This window comes from Erinaceus europaeus, chromosome 16, assembly GCF_950295315.1.
Source record: "Erinaceus europaeus chromosome 16, mEriEur2.1, whole genome shotgun sequence".
Lineage (NCBI taxonomy): Eukaryota > Metazoa > Chordata > Mammalia > Eulipotyphla > Erinaceidae > Erinaceus > Erinaceus europaeus.
The window spans coordinates 21,432,236-21,456,481 of NC_080177.1; the positions used below are offsets into that span (position 1 = coordinate 21,432,236).

Sequence of the window (24,246 nt, forward strand, 5' to 3'; positions counted from 1 at the left end):
CACTGTCAGGGAAATCTTCACTTCTTTTATTTCTTCCACATGAAATTGTTACATTAAGAATGTCGAGATAATGCACACGTGAAACTCTACATGAAGTACAGACTACGAGACACTGAAAGCACAGTCAAACAGAAGCAGGTTCCGTAGTATAAATTTCTCTTGCCCTGATCCTGTTTCGGATCCTCCTATCATCCAACTGCAAGAACAGCTCTGAGATAGCCATCAGTGCTGTGCCAGTCTGTTAATGCCATCCAAGGTCGCCCTCCTGCAACTCCTCACAGGTGACACAGAAAAGCCATATAAGAAAATATCAGCTTATGTACTGAAATGACATTCTGTGGGGAAAAGTGATTTGATTTATACCAACTATTCGCATAACAGGGTTCTTTTCTAAACAAAAGAAACTAAGACCGTGAAAATCAGAATTGCCCTCTGAATAAAAGGTCTACTGTAAGTTAAAAGAGATACAGTGCATTATGTCTTTCTCTTTATTGCTGATTTTTTTTTTTTTTTTGGAATATAATCATTTGGGGTTTTCTCAAAGCAACTAATGTCAGTCACTGAGTACTTATATCTTCTGCCTCTAGCTTTTGAGAAACAGATGATTATTAGACAATTAAGCATGTTAAGCCTATTAACAATTTTATATAGAATTGTCTTTCTATCTTGGCTATGAAGACTACCACCTGCTAGATATAACATTGTTTTGTACTTATTTATACTGCCATTTTTACTGATGACTTTGAGTACACTATGATTTCAAGCATGCAGGAAAATGCCAAACCTAGTATACTTTGGGGCTTTTTCCTTAGGAGTAGTCAAACCATTATGTCAGATAATCTACTGATCGTATGCATACTACTTTTGCTTATTTCATTCTTTCTCTTAATTTATGTGGTAGTAATGACATAGTTTTGCTCAAACAGGTTCACTGTGAAAATGAAAATCTCAAGTTTCTTTTAAGGAACACTTAGAGTTTTAGCTAGTAATAGTTCATAAGTGGTAAAGAACGGCTCAAATGTGGAAAAAGTTTATTGGCCATAGTAGTAATTGGGTGGAAAAGCTTATATAAAATTGTAGATGTATTATTTAGTGAAAAAATTTTTTCAAAAAAATCTTACTACTAGAATCTGCAATCCTCAAATAACACTTTGTTATAATGTTGAAGAGAAAAAGATTTCCCTCATTTCAAATAGTATAAATAAAAACATTTTACTATTAAACATGGCTTTTGTTAATAAAAAAAGAAAAAGAAAATATCAGCTTGTACTGTGTGGATATATAAAAGCAGCTAGTTTTAGTCATGCCAAGCTAACATGACCTGGAATGAGAAATTGTGGCTTTCTATCTTTTATAAATCAATGATGTCAAGATATAAGCTATATGATAATTTTTAAAATATTTATTTATTCCCTTTTTTTTTGCTCTTGTTTTATTATTGTTGTTGTTATTGATGTCGTCATTGTTGGATAGGACAGAGAGAAATGGAGAGAGGAAGGGAAGACAAGAGGGGGAGAGAAAGATAAACACCAGCAGACCTGCTTCACCACTTGTGAATCGACTCGCCTGCAGGTGGGGAGCCAGGGGCTTGAACCGGATCCTTATGCTGGTCCTTACGCTTTGCGTCACCTGCACTTAACCTGCTGAGCTACTGTCCAACTCCCAAGATAGTTTTTCATTTATATTAGTGTGATGATACTCAGAGGAATCTATCAATCACAAAATGAAGTCTTATCAAAAATGAGATATTCATAGTTTGGGGCCAGGCAGTGGCACATTAGGCAGAATACATGGGTTATAATGTGCAAGGACCCATTTCAAAACCCTGGTCCCCAACAAGGGGAGGTAAGCTTTATGAATGGTAAAGCAGTGCTGCAGGTCTCGGTCTCGGTCTCTGTCCCTCTCCTCTCCTCCCTCTCCCTCTCCCTCTCCCTCTCTCCTTCTCTCCGTCTCCCGCTCTTCCTCTCTCTCCCCCTCTTTCCCTCTCAGCTTATGGCACTGAAAATTATGTACCGTAAAAAAGAGTAAGATGTTTTCATATAATATCTGTAGTATAAACCACAGCCAGTAGAGATCTGGAGAAGAAGGAAGGTGAACACAATCTATCGTCAGTGAGTTCTAGTTGTAGTTTGTTCATCTGATTTAATTTTCTGTTGAAAGGCAAATAAAATATTTCCTAACATGATTATAAAAGAAAGTATATATGTTTGCTTCTATAAGTGAAGGCAAACAAATAAATCTATTAAATATTATCTCTTCTTTAACTGTCATCACTACTGGCAAAAGTCTACTAGTTCTTGTACCTTAACGCCAGGAACATTGGCCAAAGCTTAGTTTATGAAACACAATGATGTCTTTTACTAGCTTAAAATTTCACATTTTTTTCAATTATGTAAGTTAACATAACTTTACACTGAAAAATCACCCTTGATTGTAAATATCCACTTTATAATATAAGAACCTTCATGAGAATCCTTTTCATATTTTCCAAGAACTAAATGGAAATAAACAACTGTATTCTCTAAGTACACAGTTAACAAAAAGAACATCAATAATTTACATGCTTTTAAAGCCAAGGTGTCTCACAGAAAAACATGGATTCCATTGTCTTTTAGCTTTAAGCTTTGCATAGTATTAAATGTATTTCATGTAGCTGCCACAGAAATCACTATCAATTTCTTATCAACTATTTAGATAATGTGAAAACAGAGCTGCATAAATAAATTTAATAAATGAAAAAAATTTCAGAATGTTTTTAAGCTAGTACTCTTTTCAAATACTTTACAAATAACTACCTTTTCATTGGAATTATAAGAGAATGAAATAGAATAAAAATAGCAAGTGTATAACAAGTTATGTTTTATGTTCCAAGAAACATTTTCTAGTCAAATAAAATGAAAACACAAAAAACTAGACCTCTGTTGCTGGGCAGCTACCTATTATGTTTAATAGGCTCAGAACAAAATGTGTCAGAGATCAAGAGTAAGTTATCTGATATGTCAAGTACATAAGGTCAAAGGTAAAATTTTATTAGGTCAGAGGTGGTATAAATAAAGTCTTAGATGTCAAAGAAGAAGGGTCACGAAAAAGGTATATATAATAGAAAGACATCACAGATGACAAGTAATAAACTTAAGTAAAACAAGTATATTTACTATAGGTACCTTCACTGATTAAAAATGAAACTTCCACGTGAGTAAATATAAAATTGTCTTTCTATATCACATAATTCACATGTTATACTGATACATATTTCAGGAGGGACTGTAATCCAAAACAACTACATGGATTAAGTGAGAACTGAAAAAAAATTGAATTATTTTAAGATGAAATGGTACACAAAAAAACACATAAATCAAATCTCAAACTAGCATAGCCAGTTCCAAGACTATGCTATTCTAGTTATAAAAACTAGGTGATATGGCACATTTTTTCTTCCAAAGTTCATGAATTAGACAATCTTTCCATCATAACTCTGGGTTACTGAAAGAACAACATAAAAATTTAGGCTTCAGCATAGTGCTCCAGAAATTTTTAATATTTTTTTTTTGTAAATTAACTGTACTTAGGGTTGTTACCAAGAAATTTTCATCATGAGCACTTTTAATTGGAATTTAGAATGAGAATATTGCCTTCATAACAGAAATAATTAAATTTTAGTTAATGGAGCTGTTAAAATTTTTCAGTATGGGACATAAGACTGTATTCTTTTTTTTAAATATTTTTGTATTTATTTATTCCCTTTTTGTTGCCCTTGTTGTTTATTGTTGTGGTTATTATTGTTGTTGTTGGATAGGATAGAAAGAAATGGAGAGAGATGGGGAAGACAGATGGGGCAAGAAAGATAGACACACCGGTAGACCTGCTTCACCGCCTGTGAAGTGACTCCCCTGCCGGTGGGGAGCTGGGGACTCGAATCAGGATCCTTACACCAGTCCTAAGACTGTATTCTTAACAGAAGACATTAATGAGTGCGGCTACCTAGAGGAATAATTCAGGTTTTAAAAAAATTCTACACTGGGCCAGGCGGTGGCACACCTGGCTGAGCACACACGTTACAGTGCACAACGACCCAGGTTCAAGCCCCTAATCATAGCCTGCAGGGGAAAGCTTTGCGAGTGGTGAAGTAGGGCTGCTGGGATCTCTCTCTCTCTCCCTCTCTCCCTCTTTCCCTCTCTCCCTCTATCTCACCCTTCTCCCTCCATTTCTGGCTGTTTCTATGTAATAAATAAAATAAAGATAATTTTTAAAAAATTCTGCAATACTGTATCTTAGAACACCTACATAGTTTAAGTCAATGGTAGAAACTAGTTGAGATACATACTAATTTGCAACCAACTCAAAGTGGCAGTCTTTTTTTTTCTAAATATTTTAATTAAAATTGATTTTTTGAGAAGATGTTTTACACGATGGCATGTTTTGGGTGAGCTGTTTCAGCTTTTACACTGTGTCACCACACCACATCCAGTGCCAAGGTGTCATTGGAAGTGTCAGTCTCACTAAGTTTGTTTTCAATTTGTTTCAGAATTGTAAACAATAAAGATGAAGAGTAAAATTCTCAAGAGAAGGAAATTACAACGAAGAAAACCCAAAGGATAGTTTCTCCTTCAAGAAGAAGAAATACTCAAAAGAAAATAGTAGCATTACTCCTATCAATATAAAATTTATTTTATTTGTAGTTATTATTTTCATAGCAGTTTATAAGAGGTTAATGGTTTACAGTACGGCTGTTGACACATGGGTACAATTTCTCATCTCCTCATATAGGTGAGGCGCCTGCAAAACAGTCTCACCTCCAACTCCAGTCCTTTCCCATCATAAGAAGCAACTTAGAATCACCTCATAGCATCATCAGGCCAAAGCCTCCATTTCCTTACGCCCCCATACCAACACCTACCTCAAGTATTAATTCTTCAGTGAGTCCTTTCTATCATCTTTTTTTTTGCTTTTATATAATTTTATTACAAGTGTAGACTCATGTGTCTACTAATGTTTTTTTTTTAACTGAAAAGTCCTTGTAAGTCACCCTACTTTCCTTTCTCTTAACAAATCAAAAACCCAATTTCTTTCAGCTACTAATGTGCTCCTGGTATCATTCTCCTATGACAAAAAGGCAAAAAAAAAAAAAAAAGCATTGTTTTACATGAATATTAGGGATTAATCTCACACCTTAAGTATGAATAAAAGAATTCAGGCAGAAAATGATGCCACTTACATAAAGTTTAAGCTAGAAGGAATTATGTTAAGTGAGCTAAGTCAGAAAGATAAAGATGAGTATGGGATGATCCCACTCATCAACAGAAGTTGAGTAAGAAGATCTGAAAGGGAAACTAAAAGCAGGACCTGACCAAATTGTAAGTAGGGCACCAAAGTAAAAACCCTGTGGTGAGGGGTAGACATGCAGCTTCCTGAGCCAGTGGGGGGTGGGAGTGGGTGAGAGGGATGGGTCACAGTCTTTTGGTGGTGGGAATGGTGTTTATGTACACTACTAGTAAAATGTAGTCATATAAATCACTAGTTAATTAATATGAGAGGGGGAAAATTAATTGTATGTCTTGAAGTTTTTTAAAACACAGACTGAGTCTTTTTAATATATAGGCTGTATATCTGATATGTGAACTCTCTCAAAAGCCTAGACCAAGTAGATCAGAAGCAACCAATAGCACAGCTATATACAAGATACTGGGTACTGTACAGCAAACCCTAACAAAAGGACTTTTCAAAGTTAACCCAATTACCAAATAATGTGATGATAACATTAACTATCGATTGTCTTTTGGAACCCTAAGACAGCAGGAACCTCACATCTCCACTATAGAGCCTCTACTTCCCCCAGTCCTAGAACCCTTGGATAGGGCCCGCTTTCCCGTATGCCTCTCCCAATCCATATCAAATAATATTGCATCTGCTGATCGCAACCTAATCAACACAATGATTGCCAACTCAACATGCTTCACTTCAGACTGTGTCCAGAGTGGAATGACACATGTGGAATGACAACCTGTTGGTATGCTTCTAATTCTGCTTTTAAAAACCCCTTCTGTTTCATTTGGTTTAATCCCCCCTGCATTCTATTTACATAACACTGTATTCTATTTACATAACCTCTGTTAACAAGCACCACCCTCCCTCCAGGGCATTGGTGGTTCAGTGGTAGAATTCTTGCCTGCTCCGCCCCCTCTCCTTGTCATACCCTGATTTTCACCAGTCACTTTTCTCTCCACCCTCTCTGCATCGCATCCTGTTCCCACCCTACTGGGCTAGTATATTTATAAGGACAAGATTGTTTGTAGATTTTTTAGTTTTAGCTTAGCTTGGTATAGATTGCGCTGCACCCTGCATGAATAAAGAGATACTGCGTACAACCCAGCCAGGAGTCCCGGGTCGTCTGTTACCTGCCTGTGAAGCCAGCCCGGCGAAAACAACAACCACCCTTCAGCTTCATTACTCGGATGAGACCTTTCCTTTCATAGTATACTCTAATTCCATCCCAGGTGATTCACTTTCTAACAAAGTCCCAAAACCTAGATATACACCAGTTTCTGTGTGAGAGAGCATATGTTCACATGTATCCATAAACTACTGCAAAATATATACCTGAAAGCAGAAGTACACTAGAGTTTGCAGTGAGTACCCCCCTAACACTTCCTCTCCACTATTCCAAGCTTTGGGTCCATGATTGCTCAACAATTTGTTTGGCTTTGTATGTTAACTCTCTTTTCAATCACCAGGTTCCAGATGTCATCAGGATGCCCGCCAGGCTTCCCTGGACTGAAGATCCCACCAATGTGTCCTGGAGCTCTGCTTCCCCAGAGACCCACCCTACTAGGGAAAGAGAGAGGCAGACTGGGAGTATGGACCAACCAGTCAACACCCGTGTTCAGTGAGGAAGCAATTACAGAAGCCAGACCTTCCACCTTCTGCAACCCACAATGACCCTGGGTCCATGCTTCCAGAGGGATAGAGAATGGGAAAGCTATCAGGGGAGGGGGTGGGATATGGAGATTGGGTGGTGGGAATTGTGTGGAGTTGTACCCCTCCTACACTATGGTTTTGTTAATTTATCCTTTCTTAAATAAAAAAATTTAAAAATTAAAAAAGAAACAAAGAAAAAAAGGAGAAGCAGCAGCACAACAAAAAAGAGAAATATTTATAAAAATAATTATAAAATTCTAAATTCCATGTAAGTAAATTGTAGGTAAATAATCATCAAGGATTCCTTTTTCAGGCTTTTTAGTTGACCAACAGGAAATCATCAATTCATATGAAATTTGCATAAGCCACTTTGCAGGAAATTGTAGGGCATCTCTAAATAATTCTACTATCATGTGAATATCAAAACACCACATAAAATTATTAAATTCTTGCTTCTGGTTAAATTACATATTCCGTAATTGTGAATGTAGTACATGAGATGCTAAATTATATGCTATATACTAAGTATATTATTGTAAGTACATAAGGGAATGACACATTTGTATTCTATACTGTAATACTTATTAAAAGATAGCTAGTTTTAAATCACAGACAGAAAATGTGTGAATGTGAAATTTGTTATAGCAAAAGAAAATATAGTAGGTTCTTTTTTTTTAATCTTTATTTATTGGCTAGAGACAGGCAGAAATTGAGAAGGAAGGAGGTGATAAAAAGGAGAGAGACAGAGAGACACCTGCAGCCCTGCTTCATCACTTGCAAAGCTTTCCAAACCCTGCATGTGGGGACCAGGGTCTTGAACTGTGGTCCTTGTGCATTGTATCATGTGCACTGAACCAGGTGTGCCATCACCCAGCCCTGTATAATAATATAGATTCTCAATAATCATATGTAAATTTTAAAAAAAGTCAACCTTACCACTTCTTCATCTGAAAGCTCACGTCCTTGGATACTGCTATTCTCTCTCACAGCTTGCTGGTGTTTTTTCCCTTTAATGTGACTAAAAAGATAAACTTCTGAAGAGATCTGAAAGTATAAAATCAAGCAATGTAATCAACATTAAGTCTACCTAACTATAAATATTACACATTTAGTCCAGTATAGAGATTGCAAATTGAGATCACTATCCATTAGCATATTAGGCTTAAAGTATTTTCTTCAGAACTCTGCCTCAAATGATCATAAAAGGTATGCATAAGAAATCTCGTCCTCTATCAAAGTTCAAGTTCCAGCACCAAGAATATTATATTTCCCTTTTTTGTGTGTGTATCTCAATACCCAAAGCATTTACTTGAACTATTATTAAGCAGGTGTACATATATTTTAGCAGCAACTTAAGGCTTTGGGATTTTGTAGAGCTGTTCCTAAAAGCTGATGTTTTTCTTTGCCCTTAAGATCATGAAAAGTAACCCATAGTGGGGCCAGGTGGTGGTGCATGTTAAAATGCTGGAGAACCCAGCTCAAGCCCCTGGCCCCTACCTGCAGGGGAGGCTTTATGAATGGTGAAGCAGCATTGCTGATATGTGTGTCTCCCCCTAACCTTTTTCTCTATTCAATAAATAAATATTTAAAAACTTCTTAGTCCTAACCAAACCAGAAAGAACAAACCAAATAAAATTTATTTATTTATTTATTTATTTTTAATATTTATTATTTATTTCCTTTTTGTTGCCCTTGTTTTTATTATTGTTATGGTTATTATTATTGATGTCGTTATTGGATAGGAGAGAAATGGAGAGAGGAGTGGAAGACAGAGAGGGGGAGAGAAAGACAGACACCTGCAGATCTGCTTCACCGCCTGTGAAGTGACTCCCTTGCAGGTGGGGAGCTGGGGGGCTTGAACCAGGATCCTTAAGGTGGTCCTTGCGCTTTACACCACATGTGCTTAACCCACTGCGCTACTGCCCAACTCCCCAAATAAAAGTTTTAAGAAGAAAAGAAGTGACCCATGGTATTTGAAGATGGCTTTTTTTTTTTTTTAATTGCCGCCAGAGTTACTGCTGGGGCTCTGTTGCCAGCACTATAAATCCGCCACTCTGCAACGCCATTTTTTCTTATTTTTTTCTACTTTATTTGATAGGATAGAGAAAAATTGAGAGAGGAGGGAGACAGAGAAGGAGAGAGAAAGATACTTGCAGGCCTGCTTTGCTTGTGAACCACAGCCCCTATAGGTGGGGGGCAGGGGCTTGAACCAGGGTCCTTGTGTATGGGAATACGTGCATTTAAACACATATGCACCACCCAGTCCAAGTTATGGCTTTTTAAATTTAATAAATTTCCAGTAGTAATAGAGTATCATCGAAATATTGATAAAGACAACCTACCAGGACATTGCAGAGAGAACACTGCTTCTTTCTTTCATAAGGGGTCAGTTTGGGGGCATAATCAGTATTTGCATGCCGTCCACTGCTTAACTCAGCTGCTTTTTCTTTTCTTTGTTCAATCTGTTCCATGTGCCTTCGAATGCTTTCATCATGCTGTGGACGAAGTCAAAGTATATGAATGTGAAAAATTACTCAAAACATGCTGAAAACTTGAAGAAAAAAAAAAACACTTCCATTAAAACTTCTATAATAACAAAAAAATGGCTTAATGCAATGTTAACTTGAATACTGAGGATAACAAATTACAGAAAGTCCCTTGTATTCACTGTAACTATTCCTAAAATATACTTCAAGGAGCACTACCACCAGATATTAGTAAGTTTTTTGTGAGAGTTTTTTTTTTTTTTTGAGGATTAATGTTATATAGTCGACAGTAAACACAATAGTCTGTACATATATATCATTTCCCAGTTTTCCACATAACAATACAACCCCTACTGGGTTCTCTGCCATCATGTTCCAGGACCTAAACGCCATTCCCCAACCACCCCAGAGTCTTTTACTTTTACTTTGGTGCAGTACACCAACTCCAGTCCAAGTTCTGCTTAGTGTTTTCTCTTCTGATCTTGTTTTTTCTACTTCTGCCTGTGAGTGAGATCACCACATATTCATCCTGTTTCTCACTTATTTCACTCAACATGATTTCTTCAAGCTCCATCCAGGATGGGCTGAAAATGGTGAAATCACCATTTTTAATAGCTGAGTAGTATTCCGTTGTGTATATACCACAGCTTGCTCAGCCACTCATCTGTTGTTGGACACCTGGGTTGCTTCCAGGTTTTGGCTGTTACAAATTGTGCTGCTAAGAACATATGTGTACACAGATCTTTTTTGGATGGTTGTGTTGGGCTCCTTAGGATATACCCCCAGGAGAGGAAGTGCAGGGTCATAAGGTAGTTCTATTTCTAGCCTTATGAGAGTTCTCTAGACTGCTCTCCACAGGGGTTGGATCAATTTATATTTTCACCAGCAATACAGGAGGGTTCCTCTGTCCTTGTGGGAGAGGTTCTATGGTGAAATGAACTTGGAAAACAGTAAGTTAAAGCTCAATAGGTTCCTAACACTGACATTTGCATATCCTCCAGGATGCCTTTGTGCACAATGGCTCAATAAGCCTAGCATAAACCAGCCAACATTTTACAGTTACTTCACCATAACACAGTTTGAAAAGCATTTCCTAAAAAGAACTAAATGGGGACCAGGTGGTAGTGGCACATCTGATAGAATGTATATGCTACAGTGCACAAGGACCTGGGTTCAAACCCCTACCCCCACCTGCAGGGGAGAAAGCCTCCTGAGCAGTAAGGCTGGTGTCTCCCTCTTCCCACTCAGTTTCCTGTCTGTATCCAAAATAAATGAATGAATAAATAAATGATTTTTAAAAAGAAAGAACTATGGGAAATACTGACCTAAATGAAAAGACAATTTTTTTCCTCATAACAGACAAAGGCCACTATAACAAAGGCTTTGACCCACACTAACTGCATTTCTAGTCATTCTACTTCTCTAACAGCTTCCAAGAAAACAAAACCAAATAGAAATAAACACTTCATGCTCATGCTATTTCATCTGACTGGTATGCCATTCTATCTACCTACCCATTAATCTCATCTTTCTTTCAAGATTCATCTCAGGAGCCATTCTCTAAAATTCTTTCCCTGATCTCTGAAACCCTTCATGTCTGGTTCAATGATCTCCTCTGTACTTCCACAGCACTAGTTGTATACCTCTATCCTATGTAAATTATCCGTTTAACATCTGAACCTCAAAGAATGAGTTTTTTGAAACTTAGAATCAGGCCTAAGTTTTGCATCTTCATGCCTGCTGCAAGGACCAACAAGTACTTGTGGCATTAACTTTACGTAAATGGTAACATTTTTTTTTTTTTTTTACCAGAGCACTGCTCAGCTCTGGCTTGTGGTGGTGCAGGGGATTGAACCTGGGACTTTGGAGCCTCAGGCATGTAAATGGTAACATTTTATGATACAAAAAAAAATAAATAGGGTCCACTACCTTATGGAATACACTGTCTCTGTGAGGGGACAACCTATAAACATTTGTGATATACATGATTATTCATGCTACTAGGAATTGTAGTTCTCATAATAAAGGTTTTCTAAAAAATATTAGTTCATCAGACTCTTTCAAGATACAATCAGATAATTCATAAATAGTAAACCAAATGAAACAAGCAACAATCATTCTGTAGTTTATGTATAAAAACTAAGTTGAGGGAGTTGGGCAGTAGAGTAGCGGGTTAAGCGCACGTGGCGCAAAGCGCGTAAGGCCCTGGATCCCCACCTGCAGGGGAGTCGCTTCACAAGCAGTGAAGCAGGTCTGTAGGTGTCTATCTTTCTCTCCGCCTCTCTGTCTTCCCCTCCTCTCTCCATTTCTCTCTGTCCTATCCAACAACAGTGACATCAATAACAATAACAGTAATAACTATAACAATAAAACAGCAAGGGCAACTAAAGGAAATAATAAAAAAAAACAAAAACACTAACTCATGGGGCCAGGTGGTAGCTCAGCTCAGCAGGTTAAGCACACATGGCGAAAGGATCCCAGTTTGAGCCCCTCCCGCTCCCCACTTGTGGGGGGGGGGTCACTTTGCAAGCGGTGAAGCAGGTCTGCAGGTGTCTATCTTTCTCTCCGCCTCTCTGTCTTCCCCTCCTCTCTCCATTTCTCTCTGTCCTATCCAACAACAGTGACATCAATAACAGTAATAACTATAACAATAAAACAGCAAGGGCAACTAAAGGAAATAATAAAAAAAAAACAAAAACACTAACTCATGGGGCCAGGTGGTAGCTCAGCTCAGCAGGTTAAGCACACATGGCGAAAGGATCCCAGTTTGAGCCCCTCCCGCTCCCCACTTGTGGGGGGGGTCACTTTGCAAGCGGTGAAGCAGGTCTGCAGGTGTCTATCTTTCTCTCTCCCCTCTGTCCTCCTCTCCTCTCTCGATTTGTCTCTGTCCTATTCAATAGCAACAACGGCTATAACAACAACAACCATAACAAGGATGACAACAAGGGCAACAAAATGGGAAAAATAGCCTCCAGGAGCAGTGGATTCATAGTGCTGCCACTGAGCCCCAGTGATAATCCTGGAGGCAAAAAAAAAAAAAAATTTAAGTTTATGAATGCCAGATACCTAGTAGCAATGCCTTTGCAGAATTAATGAACTGCAAAATAGAAAGATGCAATGTTAAAATTCACTTCTTTAATCACAGTTAAGTTAGAAATAACTGGAGTCAACTTTCTAGTCATATGACACAAGATCAAGACTACAAAACAATTTAATTTTTATACCAATTTCAATAAGTAAAATGTTCATCTTGTGTTGAGCTAGATAAAAGTTTGAATGAAAATGCATCTCCCAACCTTGAGCTGAATTTTTTTCTGCAACTCCTCCACAGCTTCTTGTTGAGCAGCTGTGAGTGCTGCCAATCGTTCTTCTCTGTCTCTACATGAAAACGGAAAAAAATTATAGATGCAATTGCTTGAAGTAAAAAATACCAGGAGATTAAAACTGGGAGCAGGGTGGAGAGATAATTCATATGGTAAAGCAAGAGTTTTCTCGTGTGCATACAAGGTCCTGGGATCAGGACGCAACAGCATAGGGAACAGAAGGAACAACACCAAGAGGAGCCCCAAGAATGGTGGAATGATGCAACAGTGTCTCTCCTCTCTACTGCTCTCTCAAAAAAAAAAAAATAGAAAATTGGGTTGGGAAGCTGCTCAGCAATTTTGTGTGAGGCCCTGAATACATCCCCAGTCCTAGGTTTAAAAAAAAAACTCTTAGGGATGGGGTGGTGGTGCAATGGGTTAAGTGCACATAGTATGACACACAAGGATCCACACAAGGATGCTGGTTCCAGTCCCCATGTCCCCAGCTGCAGGGGGGTCACTTCACAAGTGGTTCATCAAGCAGGTTTTAAGGTGTCTCTCTCCCTCTCTACTACCACCTCCCACTCCCCTCTCAATTTCTCTCTGTCTTATCCAATAAAGTGAAAATGAAAAGAGAAGAAAAGAAAAGAAAAACAATGGCCTCCAGGAGCAGTGAATTTATAGTGCTGCCACTGAATCCTAGTGGTAACCCTGGATGCAAAAAATTACTTAGGATATGTAGGCTTATATATTCTGAAAGTTTACAGTTTTGTAGTTATTTCTTTCTGTATACCCAGTAAGTTGTAGATACACTATGTATATTTATTTCAGGAGTAATAAACAGCTGGAGGGAAGTGATACCAGATCAATATTCTGGCATATTCAGAGCTGGGGATCAAACTCAAGACCTTCTGCTTCCAAGTCCAGAGCTCTACCACTGCACAGCCTCCCGGGCCATGGCTGTCTTAAGCATAAACAAGAATTTCTAAATGCACGGATAGCTGAAGTCACTCACGACAAGGGTGGAAATAGCTGACCAGACTATAGTCTTGATCCATGTAAAGACTGTCGGTGTGGCTCCTGTGCCTTTAGTCTATTATATGTGACTATCTTTAACCTGTCACTTATCTCTCAAATACTTTCCTAAAAAATTTCTCTTAAGCTACCCAGAAGCAAACTCTACTTTTTGCAACCAAAAAAAAAAATAAAAAATTACCTAAATTTCAAGTTTCTATCCAGCACAGATATTTGAAAGGTTTTCATTTTGAGTATGATGTCATAATTACTGGGAACTGAAATTTACTACTATATTTCGTATTTCTGTATCTATGGCTATTTCTAAAATCAAATCTATCTGGCAAGATATGGCTCTATGATGAAACTGAACATTCGTTACTGAAAATGTCCCTTAGAATCAAAATGTAAATAATAATGAGATACCTTGCTCTTTCCCGGGCTGCATCTTCACGGGCTTTTTCCTTTTCTTGCCTCTGTTGTTCAATGCGAGCTTCCTGTTCTTTTCTTTTCATTAATAATTCTTCGACACGGGCCTGCCGTTCTGCCTCTAGAGCTCTTTTCCGTTCCTGATGTCGGGAGTATTTTAACAGACATCATGATTATGATTGCAAATGACTAAAGGCTTCACAGCTTTTACATAAACATATTCAAGTCAAGTAGATTCCTTTATTGCCACTAGTCTGCCTCTCAGAATTCAAACAAAAATCAAGTAACAATACCTGGCTTTCATATGTTGTTTAGATACAATTACAAGAATAAATGTTGTTTAGGCAGATGTGTTGTACATATTCTATGGGAGCCAATATGTATTTATGTTGAATCACTTCTGTTTTTTAATATTTAATATTAAATTTTATTTATTGCCACCAGAGTTATCACTGGAGTTCGATGACTACACTATGAATTGTCCAATCCCAGTGATCATTTTTCCTTTTTGTTTTTTCTTTAACTGATAGGGCAGAGAGAATTTGAGAAGGAAAGAGACAGTGACACCTGCAGTACTTGCATCTGCCCTGCAGGTGGGGAGTGGGGACTTCAACCTGCGTCCTTGAACATGGTTATATGTACGATTAACCAGGCGAGTCACTGCCTGGCATGTAATCACTTCTAAAGCCTAGTGTTTATAAATGGTTTTAGAAATACCAGAGCATGATTTAAAAAAAAAAAAAAATCACAGTTAGGTTTTACTTCTGAATTCAACTTTCATAAAGGAACTAAGTAGAAAAAAGTTTGTGGTTGGACTGAGGAGACAGCATAATGGTTCTATAAAAGACTTTCACATCTGAGGCTCTGAACTCCCAGGTTCAATCCCCAGAACTACCAACTACCATAAGCCAGAGATGAGCAGTATACTGGTTCTTCTTTCTGTATCTTCCTCTCTATAGCTTTCTCTCATTAAAATAAAATATTTTTAAAAGTTTTTTTTTAAGTCTGTGACAAAGAGAAAAGCCAACATAGCACAGTGAGTATAAGTAGAGGTACTGTGTTAGAATCCCTAATTTTGTTTTCCAATCTCAATCTTACTATTTACTGTCTGGCTGACTTGAACCTCTCAGTCAGTAGGTGATTTAAATTTTCATCTTCTGGAAGACAAGTAACAGTAGTAGTTATTTCTTAGAATGACTATGAAGAACAGATTGCAAAAGGAATATATATTTTAAATTATACACTGATCCTATAAAGTGATTGTATTAATACTATATAAAAATATTTGCTTAGGGCTGGCAAAATAGCTCACCTGGACCGTGTGCTTCCTTTGCCATATGCATCACACAGATTTGAGTCTGCCTCTCACCTCACTAGAGGAAGCTTTGGTGCTGTGGGGCCTTTCTATTATTCTCTCTGTTTCTCTCTCAATCTATATTTTATTTTATTGCCGCAAGGGTTATGCTGCATAATGAATCCACTACTCCTGGCAGCTATTTTTATTTCCCTTGTGTATTATTTGATAGGATATACAGAAATTGAGAGTGTATGATGAGACAGAGAGGAAGAGACAACGGAAGCATTGCTTCACCACCTATGAAGCTTCCCCCTGCAGATGTGGACCATGGGGCTGGAACCAGGTCAAGTGCAGTAAAGTGTGCTCTCTGCCCATTTCTGTCTGAAAAAGTCAGCACAAAGTAGTGAAGCTCTGGTGATAAAAAAAAAACACTTTATGTATATATGCAATGTAGCCAACAAAGTTATATGCATAAATAAAAATCAACTTGCTGAGTGTTTTCAAGGATATACAATAGACTCCAACATATGCAAATAGAAACTACTGAACTGGGAACGGGTGGTGGTGCACCTGGTTGAGTGCACATATTACAGTGCACAAGGACCTGGTTTCGAGCCCCCAATCCCCACCTGCATAAGGAAAGCTTTGCAAGTGGTGAAGCAGGGCTGCAGGAGTCTCTCTCTCTCCCTCTCTATCTCCCCTACCCAAAAAAATTAAAAAAGAAACTAGTGAACTTTTGGGAGTCAGGAGGTAGCGCAGCAAGTAAAGCCCAGGAGGCGCAAAGCACAAGGACCGGCGTAAGGATCCCGGTTCGAGCCCCTGTCTCCCCACCTGCAGGGGGGTCGCTTCACAAGTGGTGAAGCAGGTCTGCAGGTGTCTATCTTTCTCTCCCCCTCCATCTTTCCCTCCTCTCTCCATTTCTCTCTGTCGTATCCAACAATGACAACATCAATAACAACAACAATAAAACAAGGGCAACAAAAGGGAATAAATATTAAAGAAAATTAAAAAAGAAACTACTGAACTTTTAAAACCATCAACTCTTCTAATTTCTGTTCTTAACAAGTGAAGAGAGAAAGGGTGACAGTAAATCTAATGAGGAAAATTAGAAAATGAATCTAGCATTTTCCTGTTAAAATTGACATTTCCAAAAAACAAGAGCTCCATAAATATATGGGAAGTAAGTGAAGCATGAGTTTATAAAAATAATATGTTATAAATCTATGTAACTACAAATAAAATTATAAATTTACAGCAAGGGAATCATAAAAATATCTATATCTGAACCCCTGTGAAGAACTTCTCACACTCCTGCATACTTCATCATCAGAATGTGTTTATGACAGCCTAATTAAGGATTTTACAGCACCCTCCCTCCAAATGCCTATCATTCAAATGACTAGGGCCAGAGAAGAAAGCACAGTATCTAAGGAAGATGAACTTAAACCAACCAGTCAGAAACTTATATAGCAAGATGGCACTTAGCTCACAGTCTAAGATTTGCTGGTGCGCAATAAATGCTAATCAAACTCTACCTGGACAGCTTCATCACGTGCTTGCTTTTCTTCCTGTCTTCTCTGACGTTCTTCCTGAAGCTCATTAAGCCTCTGCTCGTATTCCTTCAGTTTGGATAAAACATCATGGCGTTTATTCTGGGCTTCAAGTGTGTTAATAAAAGCAATTTCATTTACCTTATCAAAAAGAAAGGAATAAAAAGAAAACAAGTGTCAAATGAGTCGTAGGACAAATTGTAAGACTTAAGAGACTCTCTCTTTTTCTTTTAGTTTTTAAATTTTTATCAGGAGGATGAGTGGTTTACAATAAATACAGTTGTTGGTACATGTGTAAAATTTCTCAGTATTCTGCAAAACACTCTCACTTCCAGTACAGGTCCTTCTCCACTATGGTGCACCAGGATCTGAAAGACCCCATACCACCAACCTTCTCCCCCAGAGTACTTTACTTTGGTGCAATCCATCAAATCCTATCTAAGTTCTACTTTGTATTCCCCCTCTGTTATTTCTTGAACTTCTGTCCATGAGTGAGATCATCCCATATTAATCCTTCTCTTTCCGGCTGGTCTCACTTAGCATGATTCCTTCAAGCTCATAGAAGACAATCTACAGATAATAATATACACCAGAGGTAAGGGAAAGAACAAAAATGGAATGATTCCTAGGTCTCTTCTTTCAACACTTAGCTCAAAAATGGGTGATAGTCATTTAAATTAAATGGCCAGGACTGAGCAGTGTCCTATAAAACAACCTATGTAGATTAAATGAAGGTGTGCCCCTGTAAGCTTTACTTGGTAGTGAAGTGATGGGGAACGAACTTAAGGATTCTTACATGCATAGCTGTGAGCTGCCTCTTGGCTTAATTTTTGTTCAATTTTTTGAGAGAGAAAGAAAAAAGAGAGGACTCCACCTCCCAAACAGCTCCCCTGTTGGCATTCATGTTACTCTCATGTGGTGCTAGGAATAAAACCCAGGTCTTAACACATGGTAAGGTAAATGTTCTACACTCTTGAGATTTCTCCCAGAACAGAACCCCCCAACCCCCACCACAAAACAAAACAAAAAAATTTTTTAAGCTCAGAAACCAAGATTTTTATAAAGACCTTTTTAGGTGGTCTGATGGTAGTACACCAGGTTAAGCGCACTAAGCGCGAAGTGCAAGGACCAGAGCAAGGATCCCAATTAAAGCCCCTGGCTCCCCACCTGCAGGGGGGGTTGCTTTGCAAGCAGTGAAGCAGATCTGCAGGTGTCTATTACCCCCCCCCCCCGCCATCTACTTCCCCTCCTCTCTCATCTTCTTTTTGTCCTATCCAACAACAGCAACAACAATGGATAAAAAAAGAAAATGGCCACAGGGAGTCGGGCTGTAGCGCAGCAGGTTAAGCGCAGGTAGTGCAAAGCACAAGGACCGGCGTAAGGATACCGGTTTGAGCCCCCGACTCCCCACCTGCAGGAGAGTCACTTCACAGATGGTGAAGCAATTCTGCAGGTGTCTTTTTCTCCCCTGTCTTCCCCTCCTCTCTCCATTTCTCTCTGTCCTATCCAACAATGACAGCAATAACAACAACAATAAACAAGGGCAACAAAAGGGAAAATAAATAACAACAATAAATAAGGGCAACAAAAGGGAAAATAAATAACAACAACAATAAACAAGGGCAACAAAAGGGAAAATAAATATTTTTTTAAATTAAAAAACTTAAAAGATGGCCGTAGTGCAGGTACAAGCTCCAGTGATAACCCTAAGAGAGAGAGACTTTCTTTTTTTATATTTCTTTTTGGGCTCCAGGGTTATCGCTGGGGCTCGATGCCTGCACTATGAATCCACTACTCCTGGAGGTAATTTTTTCCATTTTGTTGCCCTTGTTGTTCTTATTATTGTTGTTTTTGTCGTTGTTGTTGTATAGGACAGAGAGAAATCGAGAGAGGAGGGAAAGAAAAAGAGGGGGAGAGAAAGACACCTGCAGACCTGCTTCACCGCTTGTGAAGCAACCCCCCACCTGCAGGCAGGGAGCCGGAGGCTTGAACCAGGATCCTTACACTGGTCCTTGTGCTTTGCACCATGTGTGTTTAACCTCCTGCTCTAACACCCTGCTCCCAAGAGAGACTTTTTCTTAAAAACTTCTACTTGGTATTTGCAACTTGGGGGCCAGGAGGTAGCTCACCCAGTAGAATACACTTTTCCATGTGCAAGGAGCTGGATGGATCTGAGTCCCCATACATTACAGGGGAGCACCTGCATGAGCGGAACTTCACAAGCAGTAAAGTAGTTTTGTCTCACTTCTCTCTGTGTGTCGCACTCTCTCACCCATTATCTTAAAAACATTAAAAAAGGGTCCATTGGAAACAGAGGAAATCAAGCAGGCATGGAGCCTCAGCAATAACCCTGCTGGCAAAAAAAAAAAAAAAAAAAAAAGTTATTACAACTTGCCGCTAAACTAACCACATTAATATTTAAGTAGGTGTGAACTAAAATTTTACTCTAGTGAGATTTAGAAGACAACACTAAGACAAAAATCATTCTTAATCAAAATGTACTGAACGTGTGATAATTAGGTACAAAGGACTGAGCTATAAAATGCACTGTTGCTCAACGTCACATCCATGCATATACTCTCTCAACAACAAAACTGGTAGTGAGAAAGAAAATGAGGAAGTGAGATATGGAAATAAACATTGGAGACGATGCTCTTTGACAAAAGCATAAGCTCCAGAGATTCTTTTTTTTTTTTGTCTCCAGGGTTATTTGTGGGGTTCAGTGCCTGCACCACGAATCTGCTGCTCCTGGAGGCTATTTTTTTCCCTCTTTTGTTGCCCTTGTTGTTTTTATCGTTGTTGTGGTTATTGTTATTGTTGTTATTGATGCTGCTGTTGTTGGATAGGACAGAGAGAAGTGGAGAGGGGAAGGGAGGACAGCGAGGGGGAGAGAAAGATAGACACCTGCAGACCTGCTTCACCACTTGGGAAGCGAACACCCTGCAGGTGGGGAGCCCGGAGCTTGAGCCAGGATCCTTTCATCGGTCCTTGTGTTTCATGCTATGTGCGATTAACCAGCTGAGCTACTACCCAACCCTCCAGTTCCAGGGATTCTTACTAGATGAGACCCATCAAGAGATATGTTAGAAATTTCAGGCAAGAGGATATGAATATTGTACTTAGAGACATTTCCCAATCTCCATGCTCTATGGTTAACTTCTAAAAATACCTTAATATTAGATGAATAATATAGCCATTTTCCAAATGATACTGAAAGCACAAAACAAAAGGTATGTTCAAGGAAAATTATTTGTGGTGCTAGTCAAAGGGTACAAAAAAATATCAGCTATCCAAGATGTGTAAGTTTTGGATATATAATGTACAGTGTAGTGGTGAAAGTTAACAATACTGTACCTATATCTGATAGTTTCTAAGACAAACCTTAGTTCAGGTCTCAGCATGTGCACACACACACACACACACACACACACATACAGACAGTTATTAAATAGATGGAACAGATACATTAATTAGCTGGAATGTGGTGATAATCCTACAATGTATATACAGACAAAAATATCAAGTTGTATGCCACAATACATGCCATTTTCATATGTCAACAAAATCTCAATAAAGTTGTTAATGAACACTAAATTAAATGACAAGGGCTGGGCAGTGGAACAACCAGTTGAGTGTATATGTTACCATGAGTAAGGACCTGGGTTCAAACCACGAGCTCCTACCTGAAGGGGGAAAGCTTCTCAAGCAGTGAAGCAGGGCTGTAGGTGTGTCTCTCTCTATCTCTCTCCTCCGTCCTTACATCAATAAGTAAGAAAATGTTTTTAAAATCGGAAAAAAATTAAAAAACATTAACTGACTATATATATAACTTAGCCTGGAAGAAAATATCATCAAAGGAACAGAAACCTTTGCAATATCATCTTAAGTAGCTTAACATTTTGAACAATGGCCTGGACATATGACAGCAGTCCTAATAATCTACATTATGAAGACAATGTATGATGATAAGCTATATGCTCTAGAGGAAGTACTCTATGACATTCACACATAGGCAAAATTACCAAATAGCACATTTCTAAGAATACATCTATCTTGGGGCTGGGTGGTGGTGCACCTGGTTGAGTGTACATGTTGCAGTGCGTAAGGACCTGGGTTCGAGCCCCCAGCCCCCACCTGCAGAGGGAAAACTTCACAAGTGGTGAAGCAAGGCTGCACGTGTCTCTCTATCTCTCTCTCCCTCTCTATCACCCCCTTCCCTCTCAATTTCTGGATGTCTCAAATAAATAAATAAAAAGATATTTTTTAAAAAAGAATACATTTGTCTTTAAGTAAAACCTGACTCAATAGTAGTTATCAGAAACCTAACTTTAAAATGAGAAAGATTTTTTTATAAAATTGATAGTTTTAAAATATCATTAAAATATGCAACAGGGAGTCGGGCGGTAGCGCAGCAGGTTAAGCGCACGTGGTGCAAAGTGCAAGGACTGGTGGAGGTTTAAGGATCCCGGTTTGAGCCCCGACTCCCCCACCTGCAGGGGAATTACTTCACAATCAGTGAAGTAGGTCTGCAGTTGTCTGTCTTCCCCCTTCTCTCCATTTCTCTCTGTCCTATCCAACAACAACATCAATCACAACAAGGGCAACAAAAGGAAATAAATAAATATTTTAAAAATTTTTTTTAAAAACTCTAAAAAAAATATGCAACCATGTGCATGGCCCAGGTTCAAGTCCAGCACCCATAGCATTAATGCAAGCTTCAGTGCTGTCGTCAACACTCTTCTCTCTGCCTCTCTGTCTCTAATAAATAAATAAAATGATAAAATAAAGCTTAGAGAAGGGAGCAAACTTTGAAGTTAAAAGTAACATTATTCCATGTCTTTTCTAATTAATTCTCAAGAAAATAAAATGCCAAATCACTGAAAGGCAGTGGTTTCATTCATAAGTAACACAAACAAACTTACAAAAAAATAGTAATAGTAGCCCAGATGACTCTTAAAAGAGTCTGGAAACTGTAGCTGTTATCAGAGGGAAGGGTTGTGGGGAAGAGAGGTTTCCACTGGGCTCAAATCCATAGGAACTTTGGTGGTAGATTTGGTCAGTTATACACACACACACACAAACACACACACACACACACACACATACACACACACACAAATATTTATGTGAAACTATGTTGCTGAATTTTCATATTATAAACTAATATTAAATCAATATTAAACATATTTAACTCTTCCAAGCAGTAAATGCAAGTTACATGGCCTCAACCTGTTCATAGACCACAAATCTCATCTGCTATATTCTTGCCTTTAGGTTCCTGATTATTAAACAACTTGTTCTGCTTTATATCTTAATGCTTTTTCAGCCAATAAGATGCAGGTGCTACCTGCATCACTGCCAACCTGACTTCCCTGACAGACGACCTCACCAATGTGTCCTGGAACCCGACCTCCCCAGAGCCCTGCCTGACTAGGGAAAGAGAGAGACAGGCTGGCAGTATGGATTGACCTGCCAACACCCATGTTCAACAGGGAAGCAATTACAGAAGCTAGACCTTCCACCTTCTGCACCCCATAATAATCCTGAGTCCATGCTCCCAGAGAGATAAAGAACAGGAAAGTTTTCAAGGGAGAGGGATGGGATGAAGAACTCTGGTGGTGGGAAATGTGTGAAATTTGTACCCCTCTTATCCTATGGTCTTGTCAGTATTTCCATTTTATAAATAATTAAAAAAAAAGAAATAAGACTACATGAAAATTAAATGATGTTTATAAAACACTAAAAGAAAGATATTGTAAAGCATGAGTCTAATCTCCACTTAAGATACGCTTTGATAGGGGGTCGGGCGGTGGCGCAGTGGGTTAAGCGCATGTGGCGCAAAGCGCAGGAACCGGCGTAAGGATCCCAGTTCGAGCCCCCGGCTCCCCACCTGCAGGGGCGTCGCTTCACAGGTGGTGAAGCAGGTCTGCAGGTGTCTGTCTTTCTCTCCCCCACTCTGTCTTCCCCTCCTCTCTCCATTTCTCTCTGTCCTATCCAACAACGAATTGCGTCAACAAGGGCAATAATAATAACCACAACGAAGCTACAACAAGGGCAATAAAAGGGGGGGGGGAAATGGCCTCCAGGAGCGGTGGATTCATGGTGCAGGCACCGAGCCCAGCAATAACCCTGAAGGAGGAAAAAAAAAAAAAAACTAAAAAAAAAAAAAGATACGCTTTGATAGAAACGCCACAGACCTTAGACAAGTATTTGAGAAATCGAGCACATGAGTTCTTCCTGAAAAAAAATATGCTTGTTCATAAAACCCCAAGACAAATCAAAACAATGAACTCATGAATATGAATTAGTTAAGCTGTGAGTCCACTTATATATAAAAAGAAAACTACACTGAGAAGTTTATAGTTACAAAACAAAATATAAAATAATAAAACTATGAAAAATTGTTGGAGGGAATTCGGAAGATAAAAATAAACAAGTGTAGTCTCCTTATTTCATTAAGCAAGGACTCAAAAAAATCAGCAACTGAAATGGAATTTCGTACATACTATAACTCAAAACAATATCTTTCACAATTTTCATAACCTTAAAAAAATCATATGGGAATGTGGTAAAGAAGCATTAACTACAAATTCAATAATTCCCTCAACTTTTGTTTTATTTTACATCCCTCTCACAAAAAGAACTAAAATGGTGATTAATATTACTTATCAAGAAACATCATGCACAGTATAATTCTATTTTATGAAGTTATCCATTACACAATCGACATTATTCTAGAGAGATGTCTAGAATATCATCTAATGTCACAGATATATCTAATAGCTTTGCGTTTTCTTTGCCATAATGTCTGAATAATTTAAAATGAGAATGAACCATTTTTACAATATAATTACCATTCTCTATCAAAAATAATATTAAAGAAAATCAAGGGGTCAGATAGTGGCATACCTGGTTGAGCACAGATGTTACAATGAGCAATGACCCAGGTTAAAGCCTCTGGTCCCCACCTACTTAAGGAAAGCTTCACAAGCAGTGAAGCAGTGCTGAAATTCTCTCTCTCTCTCTCTCTCTCTCTCCCTCTCCCTCTCCCTCTCCCTCTCCCTCTTCCACTTCCCTCTCAACTTCTCTCTGTATCTATCCAGAAAATAATAATTACATAGGAAAACAAAGGGGGAAAGAAAAAAATCAAAGTAATGAATTTATACAAAGCCTTGAATAGAACAGAAAATCAATGAGTTTTTAAGCTGAGAAGCATTACAATAACACTCTTCAGAGACATCAATCTAAAGGAA

At 38.5% G+C, this 24,246-nt stretch overlaps 1 protein-coding gene across 2 annotated transcripts in view; it reads right to left on the reverse strand.

Annotated features, from left to right (window-relative positions):
- SCAPER (S-phase cyclin A associated protein in the ER) overlaps positions 1-24,246 on the reverse strand; it is a 326,131-nt gene that overhangs the window by 227,373 nt on the left and 74,512 nt on the right. For both annotated transcript variants that reach the window (XM_060174708.1, XM_007525770.2), the window contains 5 exons: positions 16,979-17,134; positions 14,144-14,286; positions 12,698-12,779; positions 9,258-9,410; positions 7,852-7,959 (listed from right to left, as the gene is read on the reverse strand). In XM_060174708.1, the coding sequence (XP_060030691.1) occupies positions 7,852-7,959; positions 9,258-9,410; positions 12,698-12,779; positions 14,144-14,286; positions 16,979-17,134 (642 nt within the window). The remainder of the gene's footprint in view (positions 1-7,851; positions 7,960-9,257; positions 9,411-12,697; positions 12,780-14,143; positions 14,287-16,978; positions 17,135-24,246) is intronic.